The sequence below is a fragment of the Scyliorhinus canicula genome, chromosome 8 (genome assembly GCF_902713615.1).
Source record: "Scyliorhinus canicula chromosome 8, sScyCan1.1, whole genome shotgun sequence".
Taxonomy (NCBI): domain Eukaryota; kingdom Metazoa; phylum Chordata; class Chondrichthyes; order Carcharhiniformes; family Scyliorhinidae; genus Scyliorhinus; species Scyliorhinus canicula.
In genome coordinates this window covers 188,618,138-188,641,582 of record NC_052153.1, presented here as the reverse complement: position 1 = coordinate 188,641,582, position 23,445 = coordinate 188,618,138, and the positions used below count along the sequence as shown (strand labels likewise).

The 23,445-nt window shown below is 44.7% G+C and overlaps 1 protein-coding gene across 7 annotated transcripts in view; it reads left to right on the top strand.

Moving 5' to 3' along the window:
* Positions 1–23,445, top strand: part of add1 (adducin 1 (alpha)) — a 211,472-nt gene that overhangs the window by 55,525 nt on the left and 132,502 nt on the right. For all 7 annotated transcript variants that reach the window (XM_038805871.1, XM_038805874.1, XM_038805875.1 and 4 more), the window contains exon 2: positions 18,405–18,618. In XM_038805871.1, the coding sequence (XP_038661799.1) occupies positions 18,424–18,618 (195 nt within the window). In that variant the 5' untranslated portion in view covers positions 18,405–18,423. The remainder of the gene's footprint in view (positions 1–18,404; positions 18,619–23,445) is intronic.

The following is a 23,445-nucleotide window of genomic DNA, read 5'->3' as shown; positions in this document are numbered from 1 at the left end:
CGGAATGATTTTCAGATTCCCAAGGCAAGACTCTCATTCTCATTCTCATTCTCTCTCTCTCTTTTCTCTTTTTCTCTCTCTCTTTCTCTCTTGCTCTTGCTCTCTCTCTCTCTCTCTCTCTCTCTCTGTGTCTCTCTCTCTTCTCTCTTTCTCTCTCTCTCTCTCGGAAACGCCCTATCGAGGCCTCACTTTAGCATCATTCCATATTGGACCACATTTTTTTAAATGGCGACCCAATCGCTTGACCTCTGACGGGATTCCCCCATGTCCCAACTCGCCTATAAGGAGGTCCTCAGGATCCCACCCCATCCAACCTCAAGCAGGACATTCTGGGCCTGATCCCTCGTAGTGCCACCTGGAACCCTGGCATTACCAGCACCTGGTTAGCACTGCTAGGTGGAATTGCCAGGATGGCAGTGTAAAGGTGCCCAGGTGGCGCCAGCAGTGTCAGGGTGGCATCCTGCCCGGAGGTGAATTACCTGGAGCCTCCAATCGCCTGGGATACCCCCCCCCAAAGTGCCGTTCCGCCTGGTTCCCATTTGTGGGGACTGTGCTAAAAGGTGCCTGGCTGGGGTCTCGGCAAGGCCGCTAGATGCCAGGTGGCCATTCGATCTGGCGTTAGCACTGCTCAGTGGATTCTTAAACTCACTTAACCATGGCAGACTAGGTCCTGCCCATTGTGGGTGCGATCCAGATCATGGTGTCTCACGAGTTCTGGTTAGATCTTGCGAAGCATAATGACTGTCAGGAATCCCCGGGGGGGGGGGGTGATAGGAATCAGATAATAGTTCACCAGTTGTAGTTGCTGCATATTTCATTCTAGTCTTTGTTATAAATAGAACGGAAATATGTTTAAACTTGGTGACTGTAATTATTGGGCTGCCAAGGGCCAAAGATTTATTAGTTAACTCAATTGTGTTGCGATTCAGGGCCAAATGGGGTTGGAATTGGCCATGCATCAGCCCAGGGAGTCGTAACATTATGAAATGTCACAACCTGAATTGTTAACTGTTTCCACCTCCAAATTATTGCTGCTGAACCTGATGAGTATTTCCAGCATCTGCACCTCCAACATTGTTTGCACTCCCCTTACATTGGAGGCCACATATGGCTGAGTGTGGCCTTGAGACATTTTGTTCACAGTTGTCCAAGCGCAGGGTAGGATATTCATGTATTTTTCTCTCTCTCTCTCTCTCTCTCTCTCTCTCTCTCTCTCCTCCTCTCTCTCTCTCTCTCTCTCTCTCTCTGAGGGATCACCGAGATCCCTCTGCTCATCCACACTACCAAGAATTTTACCATTAGCCAAATATTCCGCATTCCTGTTATTCTTTCCAAAGTGAATCACCTCACACTTCTCCACATTAAACTCCATTTGCCACCTCTCAGCCCAGCTCTGCAGCTTATCTATGTCCCTCTGTAACCTGCAACATCCTTCCGCACTGTCTACAACTCCACCGACTTTAGTGTCGTCTGCAAATTTACTCACCCATCCTTCTGCGCCCTCCTCTAGGTCATTTATAAAAATGACAAACAGCAACGGCCCAGAACAGATCCTTGTGGTACGCCACTCGTAACTGAACTCCATTCTGAACATTTCCCATCAACTACCACTCTCTGTCTTCTTTCAACTAGCCAATTTCTGATCCACATCTCTAAATAACCCTCAATCCCCAGCCTCCGTATTTTCTGCAATAGCCGACCGTGGGAACCTTATCAAACGCTTTACTGAAATCCATATACACCACATCAACTGCTCTACCCTCGTCTACCTTATACACCACATCAACTGCTCTACCCTCGTCTACCTGTTCAGTCACCTTCTCAAAGAACTCGATAAGGTTTGTGAGGCATGACCTACCCTTCACAAAACCATGCTGACTATCCCTAATCATATTATTCCTATCTAGATGATTATAAATCGTATCTTTTATAATCCTCTCCAAGACTTTACCCACCACAGACGTTAGGCTCACCGGCCTATAGTTACCGGGGTTATCTCTACTCCCCTTCTTGAACAAAGGGACCACATTTGCTATCCTCCAGTCCTCTGGCACTATTCCTGTAGCCAATGATGACCTAAAAATCAAAGCCAAAGGCTCAGCAATCTCTTCCCTGGCTTCCCAGAGAATCCTAGGATAAATCCCATCAGGCCCCGGGGACTTATCTATTTTCACCTTGTCCAGAATTGCCAACACTTCTTCCCTACGCACCTCAATGCCATCTATTCTAATAGCCTGGGTCTCAGCATTCTCCTCCACAATATTATCTTTTTCTTGAGTGAATACTGACGAAAAGTATTCATTTAGTATCTCGCTTATCTCCTCAGCCTCCACACACAACTTCCCACCACTGTCCTTGACTGGCCCTACTCTTACCCTAGTCATTCTTTTATTCCTGACATACCTATAGAAAGCTTTTGGGTTTTCCTTGATCCTACCTGCCAAAGACTTCTCATGTCCCCTCCTTGCTCGTCTCAGCTCTCTCTTTAGATCCTTCCTCGCTTCCTTGTAACTACCAAGCGCCCCAACTGAAACTTCACGCCTCATCTTCACATAGGCCTCCTTCTTCCTCTTAACAAGAGATTCCACTTCTTTGGTAAACCACGGTTCCCTCGCTCGACCCCTTCCTCCCTGCCTGACTGGTACGTACTTATCAAGAACATGCAATAGCTGTTCCTTGAACAAGCTCCACATATCCAGTGTGCCAACCCTTGCAGCCTACTTCTCCAACCTACAAACCTACACATCCTAAGTCATGTCTAATGGCATCATAATTGCCCTTCCCCCAGCTATAACTCTTGCCCTGCGGGGTATACTTATCCCTTTCCATCACTAACGTAAAGGTCACCGAATTGTGGTCACTGTTTCCAAAGTGCTCACCTACCTCCAGATCTAACACCTGGCCTGGTTCATTACCCAAAACCAAATCCAATGTGGCCTCGCCTCTTGTTGGCCTGTCAACATATTGTGTCAGGAAACCCTCCTGCACACATTGCACAAAGAACGACCCATCTAATGTACTCTAACTATATCTTTTCCAGTCAATATTTGGAAAGTTAAAGTCTCCCATAACGACTACCCTGTTACTTTCGCTCTTTTCCAGAATCATCTTCGCCATCCTTTCCTCTACATCCCTAGAACTATTAGGTGGCCTATAGAAAACTCCCAACAGGGTGACCTCTCCTTTCCTGTTTCTAACCTCAGCCCATACTACCTCGGAAGAAGAGTCCCCATCTAGCATCCTTTCCGCCACCGTAATACTGCCCTTGACTAGCAGCGCCACACCTCCCCCTCTTTTGCCCCCTTCTCTGAGCTTACTAAAACACCTAAACCCCGGAACCTGCAACAACCATTCCTGTCCCTGCTCTATCCATGTCTCTGAAATGGCCACAACGTCGAAGTCCCAGGTACCAACCCATGCTGCCAGTTCCCCTACCTTATTTCGTATACTCCTGGCATTGAAGTAGACACACTTCAAACCACCTACCTGAACACTGGCACCCTCCTGCGAAGTCAAATCTGTGCTCCTGACCTCTATACTCTCAATCTCCCGTACCCCAAAACTACAATCCAGGTTCCCATGCCCCTGCTGAATTAGTTTAAACCCCCCCAAAGAGCACTAACAAATCTCCCCCCCAGGATATTGGTGCCCCTCAGGTTCAGGTGTAGACCATCCTGTCTATAGGGGTCCCACCTTCCCCAGAAAGAGCCCCAGTTATCCAGAAATCTGAATCCCTCCCGCCTGCACCATCCCTGTAGCCACGTGTTTAATTGCTCTCTCTCCCTATTCCTCATCTCACTATCACGTGGCACGGGCAACAACCCAGAGATAACAACTCTGTTTGTTCTCGCTCTGAGCTTCCATCCTAGCTCCCTAAAGGCCTGCCTGACATCCTTGTCCCCTTTCCTACCTATGTCATTAGTTCCAATGTGGACTACGACTTGGGGCTGCTCCCCCTCCCCCTTAAGGACCCGGAAAACACGATCCGAGACATCACGTACCCTTGCACCTGGGAGGCAACATACCAAACGTGAGTCTCTCTCGCTCCCACAAAATCTCCTATCTGTGCCCCTGACTATTGAGTCCCCAATTACTAATGTTCTACTCCTTTCCCCCCCTTCCCTTCTGAGCAACAGGGACAGACTCCGTGCCAGAGGCCCGTACCCCATGGCTTACCCCTGGTAAGTCGTCCCCCCCACAAGTATCCAAAACGGTATACTTGTTACTCAGGGGAACGACCGCAGGGGGTCCCTGCACTGACTGCTTCTTCCCAGTCCCTCTTAGTTACCCATCTATCTCCAGTCTTTGGTGTAACTACTTCCCTGAAGATCCTATCTATGACCCCCCTCTGCCTCCCGAATGATCCGAAGTTCATCCAGCTCAAGCTCCAGGTCCCTAACACGGTTTTTGAGGAGCTGGAGTTGGGTGCACTTCCCACAGATGAAATCAGCAGGGACACTGACGGCGTCCCTCACCTCAAACATTCTGCAGGAGGAGCATTGTACTGCCTTCCCTGACATCACCTCTAGATTTAAAAAAAAACAAGAAAAAGAAAGGAAGAGCTTACCTGATATTCCCTCAAACCCTGCTCCCGCTGAAAGGTAAGCAAATTTAAAGGCACTCACTCACCTTCACGACAGGCCCCTGCTCCCGCTTCCCAACCACCGTGAGGTAGGGTGGGAAACACTCACGAAGTGTTTCGGGTTTAACTGTCACTTGCCAACAGCCCCTCCACAAACCACCTTCAACTTAGGCTGACCGCACTGCACGTATGCAAATTTCCCCAGAACAGCTGATCAGTAGCTCTGCTCTGCTGCCCTCTGCTGGATGCTTGTCTTCACTCAAACTCCTTGGGTCTCCTTTGCCGGTTCACCTTCAACTTAGGCTGACCGCACTGCACGTATGCAAATTTCCCCAGAACAGCTGATCAGTAGCTCTGCTCTGCTGCCCTCTGCTGGATGCTTGTCTTCACTCAAACTCCTTGGGTCTCCTTTGCCGGTTCACCTTCAACTTAGGCTGACCGCACTGCACGTATGCAAATTTCCCCAGAACAGCTGATCAGTAGCTCTGCTCTGCCGCCCTCTGCTGGATCAATCAGATGGGTTTTTACAACAATTGATAATTTCATGGCCACCATTACTGACACTAGCTTTATATTCCAGATTTTATTAACTGAATCTTAATTCCAAACTGCTGTGTAGCATTTAAAGATTTAGGGGGCGATTCTCCGCTCTGCGGACCAAGTGCTCGCGCTGTCGTGAACGCCGTCACATTTCACGACGGCGTGAACAGGGCCTGGGCATGACCTATTCTGGCCCCCACAGGGGCACCAAATGGGCGCCGCGCCAACCTGCACATGCGTAGTTGGGTCAGCTCAGTCCTGCGCATGCCCAGTTGGGTTGCGCCATCCTGCACATGCGCGGGGAACTTCTTATGTGCGCCGGCCCCGACGCAATATGGTGTGGGTGTTCATGGGCCGGCCGTGGCAGAATGTAGGCCAGTGGGGGGGGCAACAACAAAGGCCGGCCTGCCGATTGGTGGGCCCCGATCGTGGGCCAGACCCCTTTGGAGTCCCGTCCCCCCCCAGAGCGTGCCACCCTTCGAGTTTTACAGCACAAAAGGAGGCACTTTGGTCCACCATATCTGCGCCAGCCATCAAACACCTATGACTCTTGTGACTAAACAGAGCAAAGGATTTGGGGGGAAAAAGCAGGAACAGGTTACAGTTAGATGTTCAGCCATGATAATGAATGGCGGAGCAGGCTTGAAGGCCGAATGACCCCCCCGCTCCTATTTTCTATGTTCTGTGTTGTAATCCCATTTTCCGACACTTGGCCCATAACCTTGTATGCTATGGCATTTCAAATGTTCATCTAAATGCTTTTTAAAATGTTGCAAGGGTTCCCACCTCTAGCATCCTTGAGGTAGTGAGTTCCAGATCCCTCCCACCCTCTTGGTGAAAAAGCTTTTCTCAAATCCCCTCTAAATCTCCTGCCCCTTATCTTAAATCCCCTCTACTAAGGAGAAAGGTTCCTTCCTATCTACCCTATCTATGTCCCTTGTAATTTTCTATACAGTGATCAGGTCTTCCCTCAACCATCTCTGCTCCAAGAAAAACTACATTGGCCTAATCAGCCTCTCTTCATAGCTAAAATGCTTCAGCTCAGGCAATATCCTGGTGAATCACCTCTGCAACTTTTCTAGTGCAATCACATCCTTCCTATGTGGTGACCAGAACTGCATACTACTCCAGCTGTGGCCTAACTAGGGTTGTGTACAATGCCATCATAACCTCCCTGCTCCTATATTCTATGCCACGGCAATAAAAGCAAGTACCCCATATGCCTTCTTTACCACCTTATTTATCTATCCTTCTGCCTTCAGGGATCTATGAATATGCACACCAAGGTCACTTTGGTCTTTTGTACTTCTGCGTGTCCTACCATTCAATGTGTATTCTTGCCTAGTTAGTCCTCCCAAAATGTAACAACTCTCGCTTTTCAGGATTAAATTCCATTTGCCCCTGTTCGGTCCATCTGATCAGACATCTATATTGTCCTGTAATCTCAGGCCTTCCTCCTCGCTATTTACCACACCACCAATTTTTGTGTCATCTACAAACTTGCTGATCATACCTCCTACTTTCACATCTAGATCATTAATGTACACTAAGAACAGCAAGCGACCCAGCACCAAATCCTGTGTTGCACCTTTGGACACAGGCTTCCTGTCACAAAAGCAATCTTTGGCCATTAGCCTCTGTCTCCTGCCAGTAAGCCAATTTTGCATAACTTTACCAAATTGTCCTGGATCCCTTGACCTTGTCAAAAGCCTTACTGAAGTCCATGTTGTGGTGATCACAAGTTAACCAGATGCAACACAACTGAGCGACCACTAGAGGGAGCACGGGAGAGCCATATAAATAGATCAGGACAGGAAGTGAGGACACACACTTCACAGCAGGCGGGCTGGTAAGCAGGGGACACAGCAAGCAAAGCTGGTAGTTAGCACTGGAAGGTAGTTCTAGGTCGAGCTCTGGAAACTGAACGAACTCACAATAAAGCATCTTCTCCACACTTGAGACTACGAGCTTTATTAACTGCATAAACTGCATTACCCTCATCATCCTACCCATCACCTCAAAAAATTCAATCAAATTTGTTAGACATGATATCCCCTTGACAAAACCATGTTGACTGTCCCTGATTAATCCTTGCCTCTCCAAGTTGAGATTATTTCTGTCCTGTCACATTGTGAGGCAATTTTGAAGAGAGTCCCTCTATCATAAAGTCATAACTGCGGGGAATTGCTGTTGGTTTCATTTTTCCATTAGATGCACTTTTCTCATTTCTAACTGACCTTATTAAATAAATACAAGTTTACTTTGAATTACTCCAGCTCTGTTTGCGAGTATTTCAACCAATTGTTTTCATTTGCCTACATTTAAGATTCAATTTTAAACTAAAAGTTCTTCTCTAAAATAAACTATGAAATCAAATATTGGCAACAATATGCGTACATCTTAAGGTGGCAGGATATATTGAGAGAGTAGTTAGCAAAACATATGAGGCCTTGGGCTTCATAAATAGACGTACTAAGGACAAAAGCAGTGAAGTTAGCTGAACATTTTATAATAATAACTTATTGTCACAAGTAGGCTTCAATGAAGTTACTGTGAAAATAAATCTCTGGTTAGGCTTTAACTGGAGTATTGTATCTTAATTCTGGTCACCATACTTTAGGGATGATATGCAGGTCCTTGAGAAGGTGCAGAAGAGATGTACTGAAATATATGCAGGTCCTTGAGAAGGTGCAGAAGAGATGTACTGAAATAACTTAATATCTGTCATAGGGAAAATGTTAGAAGCTATTATTAAAGACGTAACAGCAGAGTTCTTAGTAAAATTCAAGATAATCAAGCAGAGCCAACATAGTTTGGTGAAAGGGAAATCATAATTTATTGGAGCTCTTTGAGGAAGTAACGTGCTATGGATAAATGGGAACAAGTGGATGTAATGTACTTCGATTTCCAGAAGGCATTTGAAATGGTGCTACATCAAAGCTTATTGCAGAAAATAAAAACCCGTGGTGCAGGTAGTAACATATTGACATGGATAGAGGTTTGGCTATCAAACAGTAGGTATAAATGGGTAATTTTCTGGTTGGAAGATACAATGGGGGGTGTCTCACAGAAATCAACCGTTTACAATTTATGTAAATGACTTGGATGAAGGGACCAAACGTATGGTTGCTAAATCTGCTGATGTCTCAAATTTAGGTAGGAAAGCTGGTTGTGCAGAGTGCATAAGGAGACCACAGAAAGATAGGTTAAGGGGAGTAGGAAACAATCTGGCAAATAGAGTAGAATGTGGGTAATTGTTAAATTGTCCATTTTGGCAGGAAGGTGCAGAGGGACCTGGGGGTCCTAGTGCATGAATCACAAAGGGTTAATATGCAGGGGCAACAGTTAATTCGGAAATCTAATGGCATGTTATCATTCATCAGTTTCTCCTTATCTCAGTACAAAATGGTCTACCCTGAGATTGTGACCCCTTGTTCTAGACCCTGTCTCCAGCTGAGGAAATAACTTTCCTGCACCCAATCTGTCCTGCTCTGTCAAAATTTCATATGTTTCAATTAGATCCCCTCCAATTCTTTAAAAATTCCAGTCAATACAGGCCCAATCGACCCAGACTCTGCAACAGTCTTACCATAGCAGGAATCAGTTTGGTGAAACTTCACTGCACTCCATCTATGGCACGTAAATCCTTTCTTGGATTAGGAGAGCAAGACTGCACACTATACTCTAGGTGTGGTTTCACCAAAGCTATGTTCAGCTGCAGTAAGATGGCATCCTTGCTGCTGTACTCGAGTCCTCTTGCATTGATGACCAACAAACCATTTGCCTTCCTACCAGCTTGCTGTACCTGCATGCTTGCTTTCAGTGACGGATGTACTAGGACACCCAGGTCCCTTAGTACGTCAACGTTTCCCAATCTATCACCATATAAATACTATTCTGCCATTCTGTTTCAAAGAAAGGTACAGCACGAGAAAAGCCCCTTCAGCCCTTCAAGCCTGTGCCGATCATTTTGCCCTAACTAATAATAAAAACTTTCTGCACGTACTCAGTCGGTATCCCTCTATTTCATCCCTATTCACATACCCATCCAGATGCTTCTTAAATGTTGCTAATATGCCTGCTTGCAGCACATTCCAGGCACCCACCACGCTGCGTGAAAAACTTAGCCCTCACATCTCCCTTAAATTTTCTCCCCCTCACCTTGAACCTGTGCCCTCTTTTAATTGACACTTCCACCCTTGGAAAAAGCCTCTGACTATCCACCCTGTCTATGCCTCTCATAATTTTGTAGACCTCTACCATGTCTCCCCTCAGCCTCCATCTTTCCAGTGAAAACAATGCTAGTTTATTCATCCTCCCCTCATAGCCAACACCTTTGAGACCAGACAACATCCTGGTGAACCTTCTCTGCACTCCCTCCAAAGCTTTCACGTCCTTCTGATAATGTGGTGACCAGAACAGCAATACTCCAAATGTGGCCGAACCAAGGTTTTATATCGCTTCAATATGATTTCCCAACTCCTGTACTCAATGCTGATGAAGGCAAGCATGCCATATGCCTTCTTGAATCTCCTTGGTCACCTGTCTTGCCACTTTTAGGTAACTGTGGACCTGCACGCCCAGATCCCTCTATGTTATTGTTCCAAAAGGTTCTGCTACTTACAGTATAATTCATACCTAGATTTGATCCTCCAAAATGCATCACCTCTCATTTGTCCGGATTAAACTCCAGCCGCCATTTCTGTACCCAGTTCTCCAACCTACCTATATCCTGTTGTATCATCTGATGAATTTCAGCACTATCAGCAACTCCGCCAATCTTTGTCATCCACAAACTTACTAATCAGACCATCCCACATTTTCCTCCAGATCATTTATATCTACTACAAACAACGGAGATTCCAGCATTGATCCCTGCGGAACACCATTAGTTACAGATCTCATTTCAGAAAAACCCCCTTCCACCGCTACTCTGTCTTCTATAACCAAGCCAATTCCGTATCCATCTAGCCAGCCCACCCGAATCCCATGTGATTTTAGTTTTTGTACCAGTCTGCCATGTGGGACCTTGTCAAATACCTTCCTTTCTTTGTCCAAAGTGGATAACTTTACATTTATCTGTTATACTGCATCTGCCATGTATTTTGCCCACTCTCTCCACTTGTCTAAGTCACCTTGAAGCATCAATCTCCTTCGCTGCAAGGAGAGCACGTACAGGTTGATTGAAACATAATGGATCCTGAGGGATCTTGGTAAGGTCGATGTGGATAGGATGTTTCCGCTTGAGGGAAAATCTACCGAGACCGACATGAGGGGCAGCAGGGTGGTACAGTGGTTAGCACTGCTGCCTCACGGCGCCAAGGTCCCAGGTTCGTTCCTGGTTCTGGGCCACTGTCCTTGTGGAGTTTGCACATTCTCCCTGTTGTCATGTGAGAGTACCTTTAAGAAATGAATGTTTAAGAAATGGATGTTTAAGCAGTGTACCTTTAAGAAATAGAGCAGCTCATATTACTGAAGTGATGTCAGAGTGGGGGGGGGGGGGTGGAGCTGGAGCTGGGTTTTTTTTAGCTCAGCCATTTTGCAGTGCTTTTGTTTTCAGTTTGAGAGAGAGCAGTTGAAAAGTGTCTGGCTGGTTTGCTGAGAGCTGCATGAAGAAAGAGCTTGGGTGTGTCTGTGTTTGCAGTGAGCTGGATCTGCTGTGATCTCTGCCATGAAAGACTATCTCTGAATCATTTGGGTGATTTAAACTTATAATAATCGGGCAGCACGGTGGCCTAGTGGTTAGCACAACCGCCTCACGGCACTGAGGTCCCAGGTTCGATCCCGGCTCTGGGTCACTGTCCGTGTGGAGTTTGCACATTCTCCCAGTGTCTGCGTGGGTTTCGCCCCCACAACCCAAAAATGTGCAGAGTAGGTGTATTGGCCACAATAAATTGCCCCTTAATTGGAAAAAATAATTGGGTAATCTAAATTTTTTTTTAAAAACTTATAATAATGTCTTTAACCTGATGTGTTTCTGTTGTTAAAGGTGAAGTCTTTTGGAGGTTTGAAGGAACATTTTGAGGGATTATTTAGTGTTGTATTATTTTCGGGGTTATTTCATAGAATTTACAGTGCAGAAGGAGGCCATTCGGCCCATCGAGTCTGCACCGGCTCCTGGAAAGAGCACCCCACCCAGGGTTAACACTTCCACCCTATCCCCATAACCAGTAACCCCACCCAATACTAAGGGCAATTTTGGACACTAAGGGCAATTTATCATGGCCAATCCACCTAACCTGCACATCTTTGGACTGTGGGAGGAAACCCACGCACAAATGGGGAGGATGTGCAGACTCCACACAGACAGTGACCCAAGCCAGAATCGAACCTGGGACCCTGGATCTGTGAAGCGATTGTGCTATCCACAATGCTACCGTGCTGCGTGTTAAGTGATCCAATATTTATTTAAAAGGTTAAGTTGAAGTCATGGAATAAACATTGTTTTGTGTTTAAAAACCATGGGTTTAAAAACCCATGTGTCCATAATTGTAATACCATACCTGGAGAACAAGCCGTGTGCTTCAAAAGCTAACAATACATTAAAGGGAGAGGTTGGTTGAACTCCATGATACATTTTGGGGTTCTGAAAACACCGCTCCCATAACAGTGTTTATGTGGGTTTTGCCCCCACAACCCAAAAATGTGCAAGCTAGGTGTATTGGCCACGCTAAATTGCCCCTTAATTGGAAAAAATGAATTGGGTACTCTAAATTTATTTTTTTAAAGAAGACCGAGGTGAGGAAAATTTTCTCATCAGATGGTTGTGAGTCTTTGAATCATAGAATCCCTACAGTGCAGAAGGTGGCCATTCGGCCCACCACGTCTATGTCAGCTTTCCAAATGAGAAATTCTGCATATTGCTTTAGTTTCTTTTGCAAATTACTTTAAAATCTGTGCCTTCTCATTCTCGATCCTTTTGGAAGTGGGAGCAGGTTCTCCTTGTGTACTTTGTTCAGACTCCCTATCAAATCCTCGCAGCCATAATCTCTTCAATCTGTGAATGAATTTTTAAAAAACAGGCTGTATCACATATATCCCATACTGTCATGGCGCAATTCTAGCACACTATGATTTATATTGACGCCCCCCTCCAAGCAGTCAGTCATTCATGAAATTTCTTGATGAGGAGAAATCTGGGGAATTCTCCTCCACTCCCACTCCAGTACTACACCTACCTTTTAGTGCACATTTGTGTTGACCATTGTTAGCAGGTTGTCCAACTTGACATTGAATGTTTGCAGTGAATCTGCTCTGCAAAGTTGGGAATTTGTCCCAACATTTGCTGGCCTATTTTGAAAAGAAAAATCACCTAGTTTTTTGCTCATTTAACTTGCGTGCATGGTTCTCGTACTCATTAACTTATCTTAACACTAATATCGTAACCAGAGTGAAAGTTAATTGCCTTTCTGTAATTTTTAGAAGCTGATATGATTTCAGATCTTACAATCGGGGTTCAAATGTTGGGTGGATTCTGCCTGAAGATGGCTGTTAACTAAGCCTAGAAATATCATACAGATGCAAATTTCATTCCAGTAAGAGTTTAGGTACTCTACCGTCCTGTCTGCAGGGAATTTAATGTAAAGGGCAAAGCCTGTTATTCAGCAAGATTTATTTTCTACATTGTAAATTCTTTTTTTTTAAATAATTTTTATTGGAATTTTTTTACAGAAAATATAAAAATATAACAAGTATAGCAACAAGCAGTAATATGCGACTAACAGCCCCATAACACCCACAATTCCCCCCATACCGTAACATCACATGTATCACCCCCCCCCCCCCCCCCCCCCCCCCCAAACAAGAGAACTTAACCATAAATTAAAATTAAATAAATCAAATTTAAATAAAATAAGCAACATAATCACCATTTCTCCCCCCCCCCCCCCCAACCCCCCCGGGTTGCTGCTGCTACTGTCCCAATACCCTATCGTTGAGCCAGAAAGTCGAGGAAAGGTTGCCACCGTTTAAAGAACCCTTGCACCGATCCTCTCAGGGCGAATTTAACCTTCTCAAGCTTAACGAAGCCCGCCATGTAATTGATCCAGGTCTCCACGCTTGGGGGCCTCGCGTCCTTCCACTGTAGCAAAATCCTTCGCCGGGCTACTAGGGACACAAAGGCCAGCACACCGGCCTCTTTCGCCTCCTGCACTCCCGGCTCTATCCCAACCCCAAAGATCGCGAGTCCCCATCCTGGCTTGACCCTGGATCCCACCACCCTTGACACCGTCCTCGCCACCCCCTTCCAGAACCCCTCCAATGCCGGGCATGCCCAGAACATATGGGCATGGTTCGCTGGACTCCCCGAGCACCTGACACACCTATCTTCACCCCCAAAGAACCTACTCATCCTCGTCCCAGTCATGTGGGCCCTATGCAGCACATTGAATTGGATGAGGCTAAGCCGCGCACACGAGGAGGAAGAATTTACCCTCTCCAGGGCATCAGCCCATGTCCCGTCTTCGATCTGTTCCCCCAGTTCCCCCTCCCACTTCGTTTTCAGCTCCTCTACTGACGCCTCTTCCACCTCCTGCATAAGCTTGTAGATATCGGATATCTTCCCCTCCCCGACCCAGACTCCCGAGAGCACCCTGTCACTCGCCCCCCTCACGGGGAGCGCAGGGAATCCCTCCACCTGCCGTCTAGCAAATGCCTTTACCTGCAGATATCTAAACATGTTTCCCGGCGGGAGCCCAAATTTCTCCTCCAACTCCCCCAGGCTCGCTAACCTTCCGTCGATAAACGGGTCCCTCAGCTGTCTAATGCCCGCTCTATACCATCCCCGAAATCCCCTATCCATGTTCCCCGGGACGAACCTGTGGTTCCTCCTTAACGGAGCCTCCATCGAGCCCCCCACTTCTCCCCTATGTCGCCTCCACTGCCCCCAAATCTTCAGGGTAGCCGCCACCACCGGACTCGTGGTATACCTCGTGGGAGGGAGCGGCCACGGCGCCGTTACCAGGGCCCCCAGGCTTGTATCCCCACAGGACGCGCTCTCCATCCGTTTCCATGCTGCCCCCTCCCCCTCCATCACCCACTTACGCACCATCGACACGTTGGCCGCCCAGTAGTACCCCGAGAGGTTGGGCAACGCCAGCCCCCCCCCCATCTCTACTCCTCTCCAAGAAGACCCTCTTCACCCTCTGGGTGCCATGCGCCCAAACAAATCCCATGATGCTGCTGGTCACCCTTTTAAAAAAGGCCCTAGGGTTAAAGATGGGTAAGCACTGGAAGAGGAACAAGAACCTCGGGAGAACCGTCATTTTGACGGATTGCACTCTCCCCGCCAACGATAGCGGCACCATGTCCCACCTTTTAAATTCCTCCTCCATCTGTTCCACTAGTCTGGTGAAGTTAAGCTTATGAAGAACCCCCCAACTCCTGGCCACCTGCACCCCCAGGTACCTGAAACTCTTCACTGCCCTCCTGAAGGGGAGCCTCCCAATTCCCTCCTCCTGATCTCCCGGGTGCACTACAAATACCTCGCTCTTTCCTAAGTTCAGCTTATAGCCCGAGAAGCCCCCAAATTCCGCTAGCAGCTCCATCACCCCCGGCATTCCCCCCTCTGGGTCCGCCACATATAACAGCAGGTCGTCCGCATACAGCGATACCCGGTGCTCCTCCCCACCCCGCACCAGACCCCTCCACTTCCCTGACTCCCTCAACGCCATGGCCAGCGGAACATTGTAAATTCATGGTCTGTAAATAGTCTTGAGTATTTCTATGCTAAAAGCTTTCAGAATGCACAACTTGGCTGTGATGTCTACTGGAGAGTAAGCCTGAATATTCATGAAGGTGATTGGCATTGGAGTTGTTAAAGTGAAGTTGGAATAAATTAGTACAATAAAATTTATAGTTGCTATCCTGAATTCAAGTCTGAAAGTGAGCCAGTATTTTAGCATTCCTTGAAGGTCGCTGGCTTTTCATTGTCCAAAATTTGGAGCTAAAGGAAGGCCCGTGGAAAGAAGACAAAGAAATGAAAAAGTTGGGGTTTTGTGATATTTTATTTAAGTAATCACAGTCCAGTTAATATCTTAAGCTTTTATTAAACAAATACTAAACTGTTAATTTTAGAAATATTATTTTTGACTACCTTATTTTCCAGCTTGGGATCTTATTCATTTGTCTTTTGAATTGATATGACTGTCCTTGGTATCTGCATCAAAAAGTAGCTACGTGTGGAGTGAGTTGTTTTCTTGAGTAATCCAACAGCCCCTCTCCTGAAATCCTTCTGAATACAGTGAAGCTTTAGATGTGGTACTCGGGGGAAACCACACATTGTAGTGAGATTGAATTTGAGTGTTTTTATGTGAGTAATTTGAAAATTACTCTTCAAATTAATATTAAAGGAATCTGGTATATTTTAAAATACTATTTATATAATTTTTTTTGTTCAGGCTTTTGTGACTATTTCAAAAGAGATTTTGATTGGCCATTGTAAGAAATTTCAGTATTGTAAGTCTTTGTTTAACATTGACTCACTTAATGTTGTTTCACTTAAACATTGTTCATAAAGTAGGGTAAATATATACACCTAACATTGCCAGTTTCACTTTCATGTTGTCTTCTGTAGCTTGCCTGCACACATGACCTTTCCTGCAATACTTACCTTCTTGCTGTCAGTCCCGCCTTCTCCATGCTGCCAGCCTTTCCTCCCCTGCCTCTGTTTTTACTGCTCCACTCCTGGCTGGTGGCTTGGTTCCTGATCTTGCACTGAAGTCCTGGGCTCTGTCTATTGGCAGATGTTGGTCAGTACAGGTAGTCCTTGGGCTTCAACTGCTACTTGCACTGCCCAATCTCTGCCACGATGGAGCTAGGCAATTTTAAAAGTACTATAACTCTTAAATATTTTGCATTGTATATTGTATTGATTCTATATTTATTTTATTTTGGCAGTTATTTCCGCTAGAAATGCACAGTGGTACAATATTTCAACCTGTACATATTTTTCTGGGTGAGAAATGTCCCAAAGGAACCTAACTGTAGCTTTATAATTGATTCCTGTGGGAACCTATTCACTTAAAATCATGATTTTCAGGAATGACTTTAAGTGAAACACTACTACAGTAGGACTGTTTTTGTATGGGGAAGTGAATGTGTAGTTGTCAAAATAATTTGCTCAAGTTTGTTAACACCCTATTTGGGGGTAGCCCTGTTTGCCTCATGGCGCCGAAGTCCCAGGTTCGATCCCGGCTCTGGGTCACTGTCCATGTGGAGTTTGCACAGTCTCCCCGTGTTTGCGTGGGTTTAGCCCCCACAACCCAAACATGTGCAGACTAGGTGGATTGGCCACGCTAAATTGCCTCTTCATTGGAAAATATGAATTGGGTACTCTAAATTTATTAAAAATAAAACACCCTGTTTGAGCATATCCATGAAGTAGTTGTTTTCAATAAGCACTTGGGGCGAAGGGGATCAAAGGAGATGGGAGGAAGGTGGGATTAGGCTTGATCATCATGAAATGCGGAGCAGGCTTGAAAGCCCGTACAGCCTCTTCCTGCTCTTATTTTCTATGTTTCTATGAAAGCTGAATTTGAAATTCACTGAGCTTCCCTCTCCTGTGATCCTGTTTTGTTCATGTTGTTGACTGGTTTAATTTACAGATGAAATGGAACAAGATGTGTGTGTGAAAGCTTGAGAGTTGGCTAACTGACGAGGATAAATGGCTCATTTTCAAATTGGTGAACAGTGGAGTACCACTATTTACAATCTATAAAGATGACTTTGATGAAGGGATTGAACATGCCGTAGCCAGTATACAAAGATAGTAGGGAAGTAAGTTGTGAGGAGGACACAGGATCTGCAAAAGAATATAGATAAGTTAAGCGAGTGGAGAAAAAATTGGCAGATGGAGTATTATGTAGGAACATGTGTGGTTGTCCACTTTTGTGGGTAGAATAGAACAGCGGAATATTATTTTCTGGTACAGGGGTATCTGGGTGCCTTGTATATTAATCACAAAACATTAGCATGCAGGTAGAGCAAGTAATTAGGAATGAAAATGGATGTTGGCCTTTATTGCAAGGGGAATGAAGTATAAAAGTCTTGCTACAGTTGCAGGGCAGTGGTGAGACCACACCTATTTGATTTTATTTGATTTGTCACATGTACCAAAGTACGATTTATTTCCCTTCTGTAGTCTGATTCGTCATTGTTTGAGATACGACCCACCACAGTCGTACCATCCGCAAACTTATAGATTGAGTTGGAGTTAAATCTTGCCACACAGTCATGTGTGTATAGGGAATACAGTAAAGGACTGAGCACACATCCTTGCGGGGCTCCGGTGTTGAGGACTATTGTGGAGGAGGTGCTGTTGCCTATCCTGACAGTTTGCGGTTTGTCCTAGAGTACTGTGTGTGGTTTTGGTCACCTTACTTAAAGGAGGGATATACTTGCATTGATGTAGTTCAGAGAAGGTTCACTAGATTTATTCCTGGAATGAAAGGGTTGTCTTAAGAAGAAAGTTTGAGCAGGTTGGACCTACACGAATTGAAGTTTAGAAGAATGAGAGAAGATCTTATTGAAATAGATAAGATTCTGAGGGGCACGACAGGGTAGAGTCTGAAAGGATATTTCCCCTCAGGGGAATGGTGAACTATTGGTCACAGGTCAAAAATAAGGGATCTCCCATTTAATATGGAGATGAGTCATTTCTTCTGATGTTCGCTAGCCTTTGGAATTTTCTACAATTTTTCTTTAAAAATCACATGTCACTATCTAAGACTTTAAAAAGAATCCTCATTATTACATTTTAAATTCAGTTCCAGTTTAGTTGAAAAAGAATTGAAATTTCTTTGGGAATGAGGAAAAATAAATAAATTTTGACTGCTTCAAATTCATCTTTAACTCATTCATTTGATTTTGAAAAGTACTGCAATGGTTTTATCAGCAGTAATACTTGATAACTTCTATTTAATCTTTGTACAGTACAAAGATATTGGTAATCCTATTTAATGGCATGGCTTTTAATTTCTGACATGCAACAGTTTTAAATACGTCTTATACACCCTTTCATGTACTTGGAACCCTAGTTTATTAAATACAATTTTAATGTTAACTCCTCTGGCACTTTTAACTGAACTTGGGAGTTCAAATAGAAATATATTTAAAAAAATTAATGTGAAGGTAGAGAAAACTCTCAACTTCACTATCTTTACTGGTTTATTGTTTTGTGTTCAAGACCAGTAACTCTAAAACTGAGGTGCAGTATTTTCTCTGAGAGGTCTTTTTAGTCATTTATTAGTTATTGATTTTGGTTTATGTGGGTTTTCCCTCATAGGTGCCTAAAACGACTTGCTATGAATGGTGACTCTGGCGTAGGGGTGGTTACTTCCCCACCTCCATCGACTGCTCCGCATAAGGAGAAATACTTCGACCGAGTTGATGAGAACAATCCGGAATACCTCAGAGAGAGGAATATGCCACCAGATTTGCGTCAGGATTTCAACATGATGGAGCAAAGAAAAAGGGTTTCCATGATTCTGCAGAGTCCGGTAAGCTCAAACATTTCCATTTTAATTGAATCTCTGTAGGTGCAAGTGCTCATTGGTAATTGTTTTGAAGAGTAGGTACAAAACTTGGCGGATATCATTTCATAATAGGTAAATTATTTAATGTGTATGGTAGGTAAATTAATAAAGTATTAGGCCAAATATTGTAAATATTAGAACAGTGCAATTATATTTTTGAATACATATAAAATAGGGGCAAGAGCGGCACGTTGGCACGGGTTAGCACTGCTGCCTCACTGCACCAGGGACCCGGGTTCAATTCCAGCCTTGGGCGACTGTCTGTGTGGAGTTTGCACTTTATCCTCATGTCAGCGTTTCCTCCAGGTGCACTGGTTTGCTCCCACAGTCTAAAGGTGTACAGGTTATATTGGTTATATGTATAGTTATATGTTATAGGTTATATGTATAGATTGGCCGTGCTAAATTGCCCCGTAGTGTCCAAAGATGTAAGATCATGGCTGATCTGATCTTGACCTCAACTACCCTTTCCAGATAGCCCTTGATGCCTCTGTAGTACAAGAATTGGTCTGGGTTTGAATCCCACCACAGCAGATGGTGGCAATTGAATCCAATAAGTATCTGGAAATAAAAGTCTAAGGCTGACCATGAAACCATTGTCGATTGTCGTGAAAACCCAACTGGCTGAATAATGCCCTTCAGGGAAGCAAATCTGTCGCCCATACCCGGTCTGGCCGACATGTAACTCCAGACCCACTCAGATGTGGTTGGCTCTTAATGGCGCCCCCCACTGAAATGCCCCAGCAAGCCATTCAGTTCAGGGGAAATTAGGGATGGGCAAAAAATGCTGGCCCAGCCAGCGACTCCCACATCTCAAGAACGAATAAGCTATCTTGGCATTGACTCAGTGACCTTCAAATAAATAATAATAAATAAATAGCCTTTATTGTCACAAGTAGGCTTACATTAACACTGCAATGAAGTTACTGTGAAGAGCCCCTCGCTGCCACATTCCGGCGCCTGTTCGGGTACCCAGTGGGAAAATTCAGAATTCTCAGCTGGTATGGGAATTGAGCCCGCGCTGCTGGCCTAGTTCTGCATCACAAACCAGCTGTCTAGCCCACTGAGCTAAACCAGTCACTACTCTCTGGGTAGAGAATTCCAAAGATTAACAACCCTCTGGGTGGTAGGGAATTCCAAAGATTCACAACCCTCTGGGTGAAGAAATTTCTCCTCGTCGCCTTCTTTGAACAGGTAACTGGCCCCTTATCCTGAAAATATTTTCCTTAGTTCCAGATTCCCTCATGAGGACAAGTGTCCTTTCCGCATCTATCCTGTCAAAGTCCCTAATTCCATGTTCCACTAAGAGGACCCCTCATTCTTCTAAACTCCAATACGTATACAACCCATCCCCCCAACCACACACTCCTGGGTTCTTTAGCCAGGTGAATACCTTGGGAGACATGTCTTAATTCACGTCAGCGTGCTAGGAGTATGTAATGGGAGGGGAGAGAGAGGAGATTATCGGAGGTAGAGACCTGGTTAATTGGATGCGAATTTATTGAAATGGGGATCTTGATGTTGAACATCGGGATTCCCATTACGTCACCAGTGGCGGGCTGGGGACAATCGCGCCACCCTTTTACGTCGATGTGAAATGCCATTTGCACCCCCCCCCGGCCATTAATATACCCTTCATCCAAATTATTAATATATTTGAGGCCCCAATACTCCTAGTTATAGTTTGCATACCTGAAACTGGCCCATTTATCTCAACTCTGTTTCTGCTATCCATGCTAATATGACTCCCAACACCATGTGCTCTGAACTTGCATATGAGACATTTTTGAATACCAAATACTTCTGCTGATTTCCCCTTTATCCACAAGAATTCTAGTAAATTTGTAAAACAATATTTACCTTTCATAAAGCCATGATTACTCTGCTTGATTGTATTCCTAAATATTTTGTTACATTCCTTAATAGTGGATTCCTGCATTTTCGCAATGATAAATGTTACACTAAATGGCCCATACTCTCCTACTTTCACCTTTTCTGAATAGTGCGTTACATTTGTGGTTTCCCAATCCTTTGGGAACTTTCCAGAAGATTGGGAATATTAGACAATAGATAGAGAAATACAGCACACAACAGGCCCTTCGGTCAACGATGTTGTGCTGAACTTTTGTCCTAGGTTAATCATAGAATTTTGGACACTAAGGGCAATTTATCATGGCCAATCCACCCAACCTGCACATCCTTGGACCGTGGGAGGAAACCGGAGTACCCGGAGGAAACCCACGCACACACGGGGAGGATGTGCAGATTCCACACAGACAGCGACCCAAGTCGAAATTGAACTTGGGACCCTGGAGCTCGAAGCAATTGTGCTATCCGCAATGCCACCGTGCTGCCCTTAAGAAGAAGTTAATCTACACTCCATTATTCTACCCTAATCCATGTATCTATCCAATAGCCACTTGAAGGTCCCTAACGTTTCCGACTCAACTACTTCCACAGGCAGTGCATTCCATGCCCCCACTACTCTCTGGGTAAAGAACCTACCTCTGACATCCCCTCTATATCTTCCACCATTTATCTTAAATTTATTGTCCCCTGACAATACAACCAATGCGTCCATTATTACTGCAGTCAGTTCTTTTAAGACTCTAGGATGCAGGCCATTAGATTCAGGGGACTCGTATGTCTTTAGTCCTGTAAATTTTCTCAGTTCCTTATTATCCAGTGATGTGACTGTTTAAAGTTCCTCCTTCCCATTTTGCCCCCTGATTTTTCACAATTATTTGGGATTCTGTATTGTCTTCCACTGTGAAGATAGATACAACTACTTGCCCAAAGTCTCTGATATTTTTGTTTTCCATTATTAATTTCCCAGTCTTCTCCTGTAAGGGACCAATGTTTATTTCAGCTACTTGTAGAAGCTCTTACTGCCTTTAAGTCATTTTTTGCCCATTTGCTCACAAAATTTATTTTCCCCTTCATTACTGTTTTAGTCATGCTGATTTCTACAATTTTCCTAAATTTCTGGTCTGTAATTAATCTTTGCAGCATTGTATGCCTTTCCTTTCAATTTGATACCAGCCTTCACTTCCTGACATATCCATGGATGGTTCATCATTTTCATAAGGTTTTTCCTTCTCAATGGAATATATCATCATTGGGAATTTTGAAATATCTCCTTAAATGTCTGCCACTGCTTCTCTACTGTTAAATCTGTTATCCCAACCACTTTAGCCAACTCTGCCTTCATACCCTTGCAATTTAACAATACTAGTTTGGGACCCAAATTTCTCAACCTCAAATCAAATGTCAAATTCATCATGTTATGATCATTCTTACCTAAGGATCCTTTACCACAAAATCATCAGTTAATCCTATCTCATTGCACGTTCCCAGGACTAAAATTCCCTGTTTGGTTTCACAATGTATTGTTGAAATAAACTTTCCTGAATACATTCTATGAACTTTGATTTCTTCACTCTATGTAAAGATTGCAGTATTGTTTTTAGCATTATTTCTTGATTTTTATACTTGTATGTTTTTATGCAGTTATGGTTAGGTGGCCTCTTCACCTCTCCTATCACAGACTTCCTTCCCTTGCTATTGATTATCCCTACCCAAACTGATTCCACAACCAGACCTTTTCTGATCTTGTCCTTTATTAATAGAGCTGCTATACCTCTTCCTTTCTGTTATCCTTCCAAAATGTCAAGTACCCCTGATTATTCAGTTCCTGGCCTTGGTATCTTGAACTGCATCCTTCTATTGGCTATCAGATCATACTCATTTATTGCTATTTGTACGATCAATGCATCTGTCTTGTACATAATGTGTGCATTCAAATAAAGAATCTTTAATTTTGTCTTTTTTCCCCTGTGCTTTAGGTCTTTGCTGTAATTTAGCCTCACTGTCTTAATTTCCCCCTATTTGCTGATATTCATTTTTGTATATCAAGTAGCACCTCTTAACCCCCATCTCAATGAATTCCCACTTGCTAAATTTCCTTGCAATCTGATGAAATCAGCATTCAGATGAAGCTGCTCTGTGCTAAATCTTATTATTAGTTCAATTACTGTTTTTACTTGCCCCGATTTGAAAATTTTAATTTCTCAGCTCTAAAGTTTTAGCCATTGCCTAGCTTGGAGAGAGAAAAAGAGAAGATATGAATCAAGCAATCACTTGAAACCAATCCAATTGAAAACCAAATGCACATTCTATACAAGAGATTATAATGATGCCATGCTTTAAAAATTTAATTTCTCACGACTTCCGGTGGCGGCCACGGAGTGAATGGTCGCTCATTTGGTGGCTCCCGCTAACGGGACCTTTTCCCAAGTTAATAGGTGGATGTGAGGAAGCAAAAAGGTGCAGGAAAGTGAGTGGAAGAGATTGACCCACTGGTGTATGGAACTGAGGGCCAGAAGTGGTCGAGAAAGATGGAATCGGTTTGTTAGAGTTGGTGTTGCGCCTGTGACACACGTGGAGATGGCGGAGGGGCAGGGGCGGCCCTGCGGGCTCAGTGGTCGACGGACCAGCTGGTAAGCTTCCTGAACGAGAAGTTCACCCAGCAACGTTAGGGGAGTCTGGAGGACCTGACCTGGGCAGTGGATTTGATCAAGGCGGTGGTCGACCGTGTGGAAACGAAGCTGGTGGCCCAGGGTCAGGTGATCCAGAAGACTGAGGAGGTGGTGGGGGACCACGAGCAGTTTGCCTTGATGGCAGCAGGGATGGGGCTGACGCGAGGCCGGCAGAGGCGGCTCCAAAAGAAGGTTGGAGACCTGGAGAACCGGTCACGCAGGCAGAACATGAGGATCATGGGCCTGCTGGAGG